A 14,563-nucleotide genomic window follows, 5' to 3' on the forward strand; every position below is an offset into this window, starting at 1 on the left:
AGATCCAGGGATCCCAGCCTGGAATCCCTTGGGATGTCTGTGGGCCGATCCAGGGATCCCACAGCCTGGAATCCCTTGGGATGTCTGTGGGCAGATCCAGGGATCCCAGCCTGGAATCCCTTGGGATGTCTGTGGGCAGATCCAGGGATCCCAGCCTGGAATCCCTTGGGATGTCTGTGGGCCGATCCAGGGATCCCACAGCCTGGAATCCCTTGGGATGTCTGTGGGCAGATCCAGGGATCCCAGCCTGGAATCCCTTGGGATGTCTGTGGGCAGATCCATGGATCCCAGCCTGGAATCCCTTGGGATGTCTGTGGGCAGATCCAGGGATCCCAGCCTGGAATCCCTTGGGATGTCTATGGCAGATCCAGGGATCCCAGCCTGGAATCCCTTGGGATGTCTGTGGGCAGATCCAGGGATCCCAGCCTGGAATCCCTTGGGATATCTGTGGGCAGATCCAGGAATCCCAGCCTGGAATCCCTTGGGATGTCTGTGGGCAGATCCAAGGATCCCAGCCTCCAATCCCTTGGGATGTCTGTGGGCAGATCCAGGAATCCCACAGCCTCCAATCCCTTGGGATGTCTGTGGGCAGATCCAAGGATCCCAGCCTGGAATCCCTTGGGATGTCTGTGGGCAGATCCAGGAATGCCAGCCTGGAATCCCTTGGGATGTCTGTGGGCAGATCCAAGGATCCCAGCCTGGAATCCCTTGGGATGTCTGTGGGCAGGTCCAGGAATCCCACGGCCTCCAATCCCTTGGGATGTCTGTGGGCAGATCCAGGGATCCCAGCCTGGAATCCCTTGGGATGTCTATGGCAGATCCAGGAATCCCAGCCTGGAATCCCTTGGGATGTCTGTGGGCAGATCCAGGAATGCCAGCCTGGAATCCCTTGGGATGTCTGTGGGCAGATCCAGGAATCCCAGCCTGGAATCCCTTGGGATGTCTGTGGGCAGATCCAGGAATCCCACAGCCTGGAATCCCTTGGGATGTCTGTGGGTAGATCCAGGAATCCCAGCCTGGAATCCCTTGGGATGTCTGTGGGCAGATCCAGGAATCCCAGCCTGGAATCCCTTGGGATGTCTGTGGGCAGATCCAGGGATCCCACAGCCTGGAATCCCTTGGGATGTCTGTGGGCAGATCCATGGATCCCAGCCTGGAATCCCTTGGGATGTCTGTGGGCAGATCCAGGAATCCCACGGCCTCCAATCCCTTGGGATGTCTGTGGGCAGATCCAGGAATCCCAGCCTGGAATCCCTTGGGATGTCTGTGGGCAGATCCAGGAATGCCAGCCTGGAATCCCTTGGGATGTCTGTGGACAGATCCAGGAATCCCAGCCTGGAATCCCTTGGGATGTCTGTGGGCAGATCCAGGAATCCCAGCCTGGAATCCCAGCCTGGGATCTCGGGGCAGATCCAGGAATCCCAGCCTGGAATCCCTTGGGATGTCTGTGGGCAGGTCCAGGAATCCCAGCCTGGAATCCCTTGGGATGTCTGTGGGCAGATCCAGGAATCCCAGCCTGGAATCCCTTGGGATGTCTGTGAGCAGATCCAGGAATCCCAGCCTGGAATCCCTTGGGATATCTGTGGGCAGATCCAGGGATCCCAGCCTGGAATCCCTTGGGATGTCTGTGGGCAGATCCAGGAATCCCAGCCTGGAATCCCTTGGGATGTCTGTGGGTAGATCCAGGGATCCCAGCCTGGAATCCCTTGGGATGTCTGTGGGCAGATCCAGGAATCCCACGGCCTCCAATCCCTTGGGATGTCTGTGGGCAGATCCAAGGATCCCAGCCTGGAATCCCTTGGGATGTCTGTGAGCAGATCCAGGGATCCCAGCCTGGAATCCCTTGGGATGTCTGTGGGTAGATCCAGGGATCCCAGCCTGGAATCCCTTGGGATGTCTGTGGGCAGATCCAGGAATCCCACGGCCTCCAATCCCTTGGGATGTCTGTGGGCAGATCCAGGGATCCCAGCCTGGAATCCCAGCCTGGGATCTCGGGGCAGATCCAGGAATCCCAGCCTGGAATCCCTTGGGATGTCTGTGGGCAGATCCAGGAATGCCAGCCTGGAATCCCTTGGGATGTCTGTGGGCAGATCCAGGAATGCCAGCCTGGAATCCCTTGGGATGTCCGTGGGCAGATCCAGGGATCCCTGGGCACTGATTCCCTGCTCCCGCCCTTCCTTCCCGCCAGGAATGAACTCAACGACCACCTGGACACCATCGACTCCAACCTGGACAACCTGCAGACCATGCTGAGCACGCACGGCTTCAGCATGGACAGCGCCCTGCTGGACGTGAGTATTCCCGGGATCCCGGCATTCCCGGGATTCCCAGGAGCTGGGACAGCCCCCCCAGGGAAGCGCCCACAGCCCCGAGCCCCCAAAGTCCGGGAAAAGCCTTTGGAAAAGGCTCTCAGGGACACGGGTGGGATTTTGGGGCTCCTGGGGTTGGACTCGGATCCCCGGGGGTCCCTTCCCGTCGGGATGTTCCGTGATTCCCTCCCTGGGGTCTCACTGGACCACGGTGGCTTCATCCATGAGCTTGGGAGCGTCCCTGGATCCCTGTTTTTCCCTCTGATCCCCGTTTTTCCCTCGGCAGCTGTTCAGCCCTTCCATGACGGTTACGGACATGAACCTCCCCGACCTGGACAGCAGCTTGGCCAGCGTGAGTTCCCGCCATTCCCGGGGATTTTCCAGGCTCCCAGGGCTGTCCCGGGAGGAGGGAGGTGGGATTCGGTGGGAACTGGGAGCCTCCGAGTGGGAATAACTGGATTATCCCATCCCAGGAATCGGTGAAATCCCAGCCCCCTGCCCCAGCTCCGGGAAGGGCCCCGGAGCCCGTGGTTCCCAAAAAACCCCTTTTCCCTTCCTCACCCCCTCAGCTTTTCCCGAGGAAGCTCCTTGGGTGGGAGTCACATCCCAATCCGGAGCTGCAGCCCTGGGATCGGCCGGATCCCGATGGCCGGAGAGCCCTGGAGGCTGTTCCCAAATCCCTGCTCTTCCCACGGAAACCCCAAAGCGATATTTTGGGGTGGGTTTCCCCCCTCCCCCAGTGCAGGACTGGAAACGTCCCAAAAGGTTTGGGAATCCAGGGAAAGCCGACCTGGATCCCTTGGCAGGGGAGCTGTGCCCCCCCAGGAGATCCCGGGATGCTCCTGGGAGGGATGTGAGGAAGGGGATGGAACAGGGGCTTTTCCCTAAGGAAAACAACCCCCCCGAGCTCCTTTGGGATCCCCTTCCCCGCTCGGGAACACGCCTGGAATGTGGGTGCCAGTGCAGCTCCCAGCTGGGAATCCCGCAGGATAAGGGGTTGGTGGGATCTGGGGAAGAGTCAGGATATCCAGGAGGGATTGGTGGGATCCAGGGAAGGAGCAGGAGATCCAGGAGGGATTGGTGGGATCCAGGGAAGGAGCAGGAGATCCAGGAGGGATTGGTGGGATCCAGGGAAGGAGCAGGAGATCCAGGAGGGATTGGTGGGATCCAGGGATGGAGCAGGAGATCCAGGAGGGATTGGTGGGATCCAGGGATGGAGCAGGAGATCCAGGAGGGATTGGTGGGATCCAGGGAAGGAGCAGGAGATCCAGGAGGGATTGGTGGGATCCAGGGAAGGAGCAGGAGATCCAGGAGGGATTGGTGGGATCCAGGGAAGGAGCAGGAGATCCAGGAGGGATTGGTGGGATCCAGAGAAGGAGCAGGAGATCCAGGAGGGATTGGTGGGATCCGGGGAAGGAGCAGGGAAGGGTCAGGAGATCCAGGAGAGATTGGTGGGATCCAGGGAAGGGTCAGGAGATCCAGGAGGGATTGGTGGGATCCAGGGAAGGGTCAGGAGATCCAGGAGGGATTGGTGGGATCCAGGGAAGGAGCAGGAGATCCAGGAGGGATTGGTGGGATCTGGGGAAGGAGCAGGAGATCCAGGAGGGATTGGTGGGATCCAGGGAAGGAGCAGGAGATCCAGGAGGGATTGGTGGGATCCAGGGAAGGGTCAGGAGATCCAGGAGGGATTGGTGGGATCCAGGGAAGGGTCAGGAGATCCAGGAGGGATTGGTGGGATCCAGGGAAGGGTCAGGAGATCCAGGAGGGATTGGTGGGATCCAGGGAAGGGTCGGGAGATCCAGGAGGGATTGGTGGGATCCAGGGAAGGTCAGGAAATCCAGGAGGGATTGGTGGGATCCGGGGAAGGGTCAGGAGATCCAGGAGGGATTGGTGGGATCCAGGGAAGGAGCAGGGAAGGGTCAGGAGATCCAGGAGGGATTGGTGGGATCCAGGGAAGGAGCAGGAGATCTGTGAAGGATTGGTGGGATCCAGGGGAGGGTCAGGAGATCCAGGAGGGATTGGTGGGATCCAGGGAAGGGTCAGGAGATCCAGGAGGGATTGGTGGGATCTGGGGAAGGAGCAGGAGATCCAGGAGGGATTGGTGGGATCCAGGGAAGGGTCAGGAGATCCAGGAGGGATTGGTGGGATCTGGGGAAGGAGCAGGAGATCCAGGAGGGATTGGTGGGATCCAGGGAAGGAGCAGGAGATCCAGGAGGGATTGGTGGGATCTGGGGAAGGAGCAGGAGATCCAGGAGGGATTGGTGGGATCCGGGGAAGGGTTGGGAGATCCAGGAGGGATTGGTGGGATCCAGGGAAGGGTCAGGAGATCCAGGAGGGATTGGTGGGATCCAGGGAAGGATCAGGAGATCCAGGAGGGATTGGTGGGATCCAGGGAAGGATCAGGAGATCCAGGAGGGATTGGTGGGATCCAGGGAAGGGTCAGGAGATCCAGGAGGGATTGGTGGGATCCAGGGATGGAGCAGGGAAGGGTCAGGAGATCCAGGAGGGATTGGTGGGATCCAGGGAAGGGTCAGAAGATCCAGGAGGGATTGGTGGGATCTGGGGAAAAGTCAGGAGATCCAGGAGGGATTGGTGGGATCCAGGGAAGGGTCAGAAGATCCAGGAGGGATTGGTGGGATCTGGGGAAAAGTCAGGAGATCCAGGAGGGATTGGTGGGATCTGGGGAAGGGTCAGGAGATCCAGGAGGGATTGGTGGGATCCAGGGAAGGGTCAGGAGATCCAGGAGGGATTGGTGGGATCCAGGGAAGGAGCAGGAGATCCAGGAGGGATTGGTGGGATCCAGGGAAGGAGCAGGGAAGAGTCAGGATATCCAGGAGGGATTGGTGGGATCTGGGGAAGGAGCAGGAGATCCAGGAGGGATTGGTGGGATCCAGGGATGGAGCAGGAGATCCAGGAGGGATTGGTGGGATCCAGGGAAGGAGCAGGAGATCCAGGAGGGATTGGTGGGATCCAGGGAAGGAGCAGGAGATCCAGGAGGGATTGGTGGGATCCAGGGAAGGAGCAGGAGATCCAGGAGGGATTGGTGGGATCCAGGGAAGAGCAGGAGATCCAGGAGGGATTGGTGGGATCCAGGGAAGGGTCAGGAGATCCAGGAGGGATTGGTGGGATCCAGGGAAGGGTCAGGAGATCCGGGAGGGATTGGTGGGATCCAGGGAAGGAGCAGGAGATCCAGGAGGGATTGGTGGGATCCAGGGAAGGGTCAGGAGATCCAGGAGGGATTGGTGGGATCTGCAACTCTCTGAGGGCTCTGTTAGCAAGTTCTGAATAAATCCAAATAAATTATATATAGATATTAATTATAGGCATTAATTATGTATTATTATTTCCTAGTAATTAATAACATAACAAATGTTAATTATATTAATGCATAATTATGTCATGTGGCTGTTAAAGGATTTTATTATTGCATTATTTATATGTTAGTATGGTGTTATTACATCATCTATTACAAGAATATTAATGTTATTAAATCAGACAATATATAAGAATATATATTTTATATTAAATATGTTATATGGAATATATTTAATAATAGAATATATGTAATGATATAGTAATATACTATGTAATATTATTTATGTAAAATAATTATCTGTTATGAAATTCTTATAATGATTATAATTTGGCTACATGTTATATTCTATATTATATAAATATAAAATTATATTTGTAATATAATAAGTATATATAATATGTTATATATTATATATATTGTATATATAATATATATTATATATTATATACAATATATGTAATATATATTAATATATTAATAATATGTATAGTAATTTATATGTGATGTATATTAAATATAATAATTATATATTACACATAATTATATATTATATGTTATATAATGTATATTCTATAATATATATTTTATATAGTCCATAATATATAGAATATATATCATATATGTTATGTAATATATATAATATCATATAATATATATTCTATTTATTATGTAACATGATATGAATCTGATATAGAATTATAAATATATTAACAATATATTATTTTTGATATGTTAATATATTAATAATATATTAATAACATATCATTATATCTATTCTAATATATATGTTATATATATTATATAATATATATTGTATATATTATATATTAATAAGTTATTAGATATAATATTAAATATAATAAGTATATTAATATTTCTATATATTAATAGATGAATGATATATTATTATATCTTATTAAATACTTATAATGATTAAAATTTGGCCACATGTTATATTCTATATTATAATATATAAAATACACATTGTATATATTATGTAATATATATAAAATAAATAATGTATATAATATTATATAATATATATTCTATATATTATGTAACATGATATCAATCTGATATAGGTCTATAAATATGTTAATAATATATTATTTTTATATATTAATATCTTAATATATTAACAATTTAATAATATATTATTATATCTTAAGAAATACCTATAACATGATTATTAAAATGTGGCCACATGTTACATTCTGTATTACAGAATATATAGAATATATATTCTAAAATATATATTATGTATATTACAGAATATATATTGCATATATTATATGATGTATTAATAAGGTATTATTATTGATATATTAATATTTTAATATATAAATATAATAATAATATATTGTTATATGCTATGAATTACTTATAATGATTAAAATTTGGCCACATGTTATATTCTATATCATATAGTATATAGAATATATATTGCATAATATATATTCTATATATTATATAATATATGGAATATATATCATTTATATTATGTAATATACATAATATATATAATATATATTCTATATATTATTTAACATGATATCAGTCTGATATAGAACTATAAATACATTAATAATATATTATTATTGATATATTAATATATTGGCATAATAATATATTAATTATATATTATTATATCTTATGAAATATTTATAATATGATTATTAAAACGTGGCCACATGTTACATTCTAGATTATAGAATATATAGAATATGTATTCTATAATATATATTCTGTATTATATAATATATATAATATATATTCTAAAATATATATATCATATATTATAGAATATATAGAATATATATTATAGCATATATATAATATTCTATAATATATATTCTATATATTATGTTACAGCATCAATCTGAGATAGAACTATAAATGTATTAATAATATATTATTATTTTATATTAATATATCGATATATTAATTAATATATTTTATTATATCTTATGAAATACTTATAACATGATTATTAAAACGTGGCCACATGTTACATTCTGGATTATAGAATATATAGAATATATATTCTAAAATATATATATATATGTGTATGTATACATATAATATATATTATGTAATATATTAATAAGGTATTATTATTGATATATTAATATTAACACAGTAATAATATATTATTATATTCTTTGAAATAAATATGATTATTAAAATGTGGCCACATGTTACAGTCTGTATTATATAATATACAGAGTATATATTATATAATATATATTATATATATTACAGAATATATATTGTATATATCCTATAATATATTATTATTGATATATTAACACTTATACATTAATATATTAATAACATATTATTATATCTTATTAAATATTTATAATTTTTGAAATTTGGCCACATGTTATTTTCTATATCATATAGTGCATAGAATATATATTCTATAATATATATTCTATATATTGCATAATATATAGAGTATATTTTGTATATATTATGTAATATATGTTAGAAATTATATATATATTCCATACATTGTTTAACATGATATCAATCTGATATAGAACTATAAATATATTAATAATGTATTATTATTGATATGTTAATATATTAATATATTAATAATATATTATTATATCTTATTAAATACTTAGAACATGATTATTAAAATTTGGCCACATGTTACATTCTGCATTATATAATACATAGAAAATATATTCTAAAATATATATTATATATATTATAGAATATATATCCTATTTACTATATAATATAATAATAAGATATTATTGGTGATATATTAATAGTTTAATATATTAATATATTGATAATATATTATTATATCTTATGAAATACTTATAATTATTAAAATTTGGCCACATGTTATATTCTATATCATATAGCATATAGAATATATATTCTATAATATATATTCTATATATAGAATATATATAATATATATTGTATATATTATGTAATATATATAATATATATAATATATATAATATATAATATATATAATATATATAATATATATAATATATATAATATGCATGATATATATTCTATATATTATTTAACATGATATCAACCTGATATAGAACTATAAATATATTAATAATATATTATTATTGATATATTATTATATCTGTATATTAATATATTAATAATATTTTATTATATCTTATTAAATACTTATAATATGATTATTAATATCTGTCCACATGTTACATTCTGGATTATATAATATACAACGTGAAATCAATCTGATATTGGGGGACTATAAATATATTAGTTAATTAATATATTAATTGATGTATAAATGTATTAATTAATTAATGAAACTGCTGCAGATCCAGGATCTCCTCTCGGCTCAGGAGCAGCAGAAACCCACGGAGACAGAGGCGGGAACGGCGGATACAGGTACCAAAAACTGGGATTGGGGAGGGGCAGGGACTCCCTGATCCCAAAAACTGGGATTGGGGAGGGGCAGGGACTCCCTGATCCCAAAAACTGGGATTGGGGAGGGGACAGAGACTCCCTGATCCCAAAAACTGGGATTGGGGAGGGGACAGAGACTCCCTGATCCCAAAAACTGGGATTGGGGAGGGGCCAGAGACTCCCTGATCCCAAAAATCAGGATTGGGGAGGGGACAGAGACTCCCTGATCCCAGAAACTGGGATTGGGGAAGGGACAGAGACTCCCTGATCCCAAAAACTGGGATTGGGGAGGGGACAGAGACTCCCTGATCCCAAAAACCAGGATTGGGGAGGGGACAGAGACTCCCTGATCCCAAAAACCAGGATTGGGGAGGGGACAGAGACTCCCTGATCCCAAAAACCAGGATTGGGGAGGGGACAGAGACTCCCTGATCCCAAAAACCAGGATTGGGGAGGGGACAGAGACTCCCTGATCCCAAAAATCAGGATTGGGGAAGGGACAGAGACTCCCTGATCCCAAAAACTGGGATTGGGGAAGGGCCAAAGACTCCCTGATCCCAAAAACCAGGATTGGGGAGGGGACAGAGACTCCCTGATCCCAAAAACTGGGATTGGGGAGGGGACAGAGACTCCCTGATCCCAAAAATCGGGATTGGGGAGGGGGCAGAGACTCCCTGATCCCAAAAACTGGGATTGGGGAAGGGCCAAAGACTCCCTGATCCCAAAAATCAGGATTGGGGAGGGGGCAGAGACTCCCTGATCCCAAAAACTGGGATTGGGGAAGGGACAGAGACTCCCTGATCCCAAAAACTGGGATTGGGGAAGGGACAGAGACTCCCTGATCCCAAAAACTGGGATTGGGGAGGGGGCAGAGATTCCCTGATCCCAAAAACCGGGATTGGGGAGGGGGCAGAGACTCCCTGATCCCAAAAACTGGGATTGGGGAAGGGGCAGAGACTCCCTGATCCCAAAAACTGGGATTGGGGAGGGGGCAGAGCCATTCCTGATCCCAAAAACTGGGATTGGGGAGGGGGCAGAGACTCCCTGATCCCAAAAACTGGGATTGGGGAGGGGGCAGAGACTCCCTGATCCCAAAAACCAGGATTGGGGAGGGGACAGAGCCATTCCTGATCCCAAAAACCAGGATTGGGGAGGGGACAGAGACTCCCTGATCCCAGAAACTGGGATTGGGGAAGGGGCAGAGACTCCCTGATCCCAAAAACTGGGATTGGGGAGGGGACAGAGACTCCCTGATCCCAAAAACTGGGATTGGGGAGGGGGCAGAGACTCCCTGATCCCAAAAACTGGGATTGGGGAGGGGGCAGAGACTCCCTGATCCCAAAAACTGGGATTGGGGAGGGGGCAGAGACTCCCTGATCCCAAAAACTGGGATTGGGGAGGGGGCAGAGACTCCCTGATCCCAAAAACCGGGATTGGGGAGGGGACAGAGCCATTCCTGATCCCAAAAACTGGGATTGGGGAGGGGGCAGAGCCATTCCTGATCCCAAAAATTGGGACTGGGGACAGGGATTCCCCTGAGGCTGCCGGGCCTGGGAATGAGGAAGTGGGGAGTGGGATCTGAGCTGGGGGTGGAAATCCCTGATAGGAATTGCTGTTCTATCCCTAAAAATGGGAATTGTTATTCCATCCCTAATGGGAGTTGTTATTCCATCCCTAAAAATGGGAATTGTTATTCCATCCCTAAAAATGGGAATTGTTATTCAGTCCCCAGTTGGAATTGTTATTCCATCCCTAATGGGAATTGTTATTCCATCCCTGAAGGGAATTTTTATTCCATCCCTAAAAATGGGAGTTGTTATTCCATCCCTAAAAATGGGAGTTGTTATTCCATCCCTAAAAATGGGAGTTGTTATTCCATCCCTAAAAATGGGAATTGTTATTCCATCCCTAAAAATGGGAGTTGTTATTCCATCCCCAATGGGAATTGTTATTCCATCCCTGAAGGGAATTGTTATTCCATCCCTAAAAATGGGAGTTTTTATTCCATCCCCAATGGGAATTGTTATTCCATCCCTAAAAATGGGAGTTGTTATTCCATCCCCAGTGGGAATTGTTATTCCATCCCTATGGGAATTGTTATTCCATCCCTAAAAATGGGAGTTTTTATTCCATCCCTAATGGGAATTGTTATTCCATCCCTAAAAATGGGAGTTGTTATTCCATCCCCAGTGGGAATTGTTATTCCATCCCCAATGGGAATTGTTATTCCATCCCTAAAAATGGGAGTTTTTATTCCATCCCTAATGGGAATTGTTATTCCATCCCTAAAAATGGGAATTGTTATTCCATCCCTAAAAATGGGAATTGTTATTCCATCCCCAGTGGGAATTGTTATTCCATCCCTAAAAATGGGAATTGTTATTCCATCCCTAAAAATGGGAATTGTTATTCCATCCCTAATGGGAATGAGGAGGGAGCCTGGAGCACCTCAGTGGGGCCCTGGCAGGAACTGACCCCTTGGAATTCCACCCTTGGAATGTGGTGGCTGCCCCATCCCTGGGAGTGTCCCGGGCCAGGGTGTCCCTGGGGGGGTTTTAAGGTCCCTCCAACCCATCCTGGGATTCCTCTTCCTGCTGCTGGCTTGGCTCCTTCTTCCATCCCCTTCTTCCATCCCAGATCCCCCCAGTCCATCCCAGATCCCCCCAGTCCATCCCAGTGCTCCCACAGGCCCTGTTCCCAGGGAAGCAGCCGGTTCCCTGCCCATCCCAGATCCCCCCAGTCCATCCCAGTGTCCCCACATGTCCCCTCTCTATTCCCGGGAAGCAGCTGGTTCACTGTCCATCCCAGATCCCCCCAGTCCATCCCAGACCCTCCCAGTCCATCCCAGATCCCCCCAGTCCATCCCAGTGCTCCCACCGTGCCCATCCCATACCCCCCCTGCCCATCCCACATGTCCCGTCTATTCCCGGGAAGCAGCTGGTTCCCTGCCCATCCCAGATCCCCCCAGTCCATCCCAGATCCCCTCTGTCCCTCCCACATCCCCCCAGTCCATCCCAGTGCTCCCACATGTTCCCTCTCTATTCCCGGGAAGCAGCTGGTTCCCTGCCCATCCCAGATCCCCCCAGTCCATCCCATACCCCCCCAGTCCATCCCAGATCCCCCCAGTCCATCCCATACCCCCCCAGTCCATCCCAGTGTCCCCACATGTTCCCTCTCTATTCCCGGGAAGCAGCTGGTTCCCTGCCCATCCCATATCCCCCCAGTCCATCCCAGAACCCCCCAGTCCATCCCATACCCCCCCAGTCCATCCCAGTGTCCCCACATGTTCCCTCTCTATTCCCGGGAAGCAGCTGGTTCCCTGCCCATCCCATATCCCCCCAGTCCATCCCAGAACCCCCCAGTCCATCCCATACCCCCTGCCCACCCCAGACCCCCACCCTGTGCCCCCTGCGTATTCCCGGGAAGCAGCCAGTTCCCTGCCCATGTTCCCCTCTGTATTCCCGGGAAGCAGCCGGTTCCCTGCCCATCCCAGATCCCCTCTGTCCATCCCAGATCCCCTCTGTTCATCCCATGCCCCCCTGTCCACCCCAGACCCCCACTCTGTGCCCCCTCTGTATTCCCAGGAAGCAGCCAGTTCCCTGCCCATGTTCCCCCTCCGTATTCCTGGGAAGCAGCCAGTTCCCTGCCCATGTTCCCCTTCTGTATTCCCAGGAAGCAGCCTGTTCCCTGCCCATGTTCCCCCTCTGTATTCCCGGGAAGCAGCCAGTTCCCTGCCCAGATTCCCCCTCCATATTCCCGGGAAGCAGCCAGTTCCCTGCCCATGTTCCCCTTCTGTATTCCCGGGAAGCAGCCAGTTCCCTGCCCAGATTCTCCCTCCATATTCCCGGGAAGCAGCCAGTTCCCTGCCCATGTCCCCCTCCATATTCCCAGGAAGCAGCCAGTTCCCTGCCCATGTCCCCCTCCATATTCCCAGGAAGCAGCCAGTTCCCTGCCCATGTCCCCCCTCTGTATTCCTGGGAAGCAGCCTGTTCCCTGCCCGTGTTCCCCCTCTGTATTCCTGGGAAGCAGCCTGTTCCCTGCCCATGCTCCCCTCCATATTCCCAGGAAGCAGCCAGTTCCTTGCCCATGTGCCCCTCTGTATTCCCAGGAAGCAGCCAGTTCCCTGCCCATCCCAGATCCCCCCAGTCCATCCCATACCCCCTGCCCACCCCAGACCCCCACCGTGTCCCCCCTCTGTATTCCCGGGAAGCAGCCAGTTCCCTGCCCACCATGTTCCCCCTCCGTATTCCCGGGAAGCAGCCAGTTCACTGCCCACCATGTCCTCCCCCTTGGTATTCCTGGGAAGCAGCCAGTTCCCTGCCCATGTCCCCCCTCCATATTCCCGGGAAGCAGCCGTTTCACTGCCCACCCCAGCCCCCCTCTGCCCATTCCAGGTGCCCCCTGCCCACCCCAGCCCCAGCCCCTCGGTATTCCCAGGAAGCAGCCAGTTCCCTGCCCATGTCCCCCCTCGGTATTCCCGGGAAGCAGCCGGTTCATTGCCCACCCCAGCCCCCCTCTGCCCATTCCAGGTGCCCCCCGCCCACCCCAGCCCGATCCCCTCTGTATTCCCAGGAAGCAGCCAGTTCCCTGCCCATATTTCCCCTCCATATCCCAGGAAGCAGCCTGTTCCCTGCCCATGTCCCCCTCTATATTCCCAGGAAGCAGCCAGTTCCCTGCCCATGTCCCCCTCTGTATTCCCGGGAAGCAGCCGTTTCACTGCCCACCCCAGCCCTCCCTCTGCCCATTCCAGGTGCCCCCTGCCCACCCCAGCCCGATCCCCTCTGTATTCCCGGGAAGCAGCCATTTCACTGCCCATCCCATCCCCCCTCTGCCCATTCCAGGTGCCCCCTGCCCACCCCAGCCCCATCCCCTCGGTATTCCCGGGAAGCAGCTGGTTCATTGCCCACCGCAGCCCCCCCTCTGCCCATTCCAGGTGCCCCCCGCCCACCCCAGCCCGATCCCCTCCATATTCCCAGGAAGCAGCCAGTTCCCTGCCCAGATTCCCCCTCCATATTCCCGGGAAGCAGCCAGTTCCCTGACCATGTTCCCCTCTGTATTCCCAGGAAGCAGCCAGTTCCCTGCCCATGTCCCCCTTGGTATTCCCAGGAAGCAGCCAGTTCCCTGCCCACCATGTCCCCCTTGGTATTCCCGGGAAGCAGCCAGTTCCCTGCCCATGTCCTCCCTCTGTATCCCAGTGAAGCAGCCAGTTCATTGCCCACCCCAGCCCCCCCTCTGCCCATTCCAAGTGCCCCCTGCCCACCCCAGCCCCATCCCCTCGGTATTCCCAGGAAGCAGTCAGTTCATTGCCCACCGCAGCCCCCCCTCTGCCCATTCCAGGTGCCCCCTGCCCACCCCAGCCCGATCCCCTCGGTATTCCCGGGAAGCAGCTGGTTCATTGCCCACCCCAGCCCCCCCTCTGCCCATTCCAGGTGTCCCCTGCCCACCCCCGCCCGATCCCCTCGGTATTCCCAGGAAGCAGCCTGTTCCCTGCCCATGTCCCCCCTCGGTATTCCCG

At 48.2% G+C, this 14,563-nt stretch overlaps 1 protein-coding gene across 1 annotated transcript in view; it reads left to right on the forward strand.

Annotated features, from left to right (window-relative positions):
• HSF1 (heat shock transcription factor 1) overlaps positions 1-14,563 on the forward strand; it is a 57,426-nt gene that overhangs the window by 41,635 nt on the left and 1,228 nt on the right. The window contains exons 10-12 of the mRNA XM_032693344.1: positions 2,189-2,291; positions 2,596-2,661; positions 8,961-9,030. Of these exons, the coding sequence (XP_032549235.1) occupies positions 2,189-2,291; positions 2,596-2,661; positions 8,961-9,030 (239 nt within the window). The remainder of the gene's footprint in view (positions 1-2,188; positions 2,292-2,595; positions 2,662-8,960; positions 9,031-14,563) is intronic.

The sequence above is a fragment of the Chiroxiphia lanceolata genome, chromosome 1, assembly GCF_009829145.1.
Source record: "Chiroxiphia lanceolata isolate bChiLan1 chromosome 1, bChiLan1.pri, whole genome shotgun sequence".
NCBI lineage: Eukaryota > Metazoa > Chordata > Aves > Passeriformes > Pipridae > Chiroxiphia > Chiroxiphia lanceolata.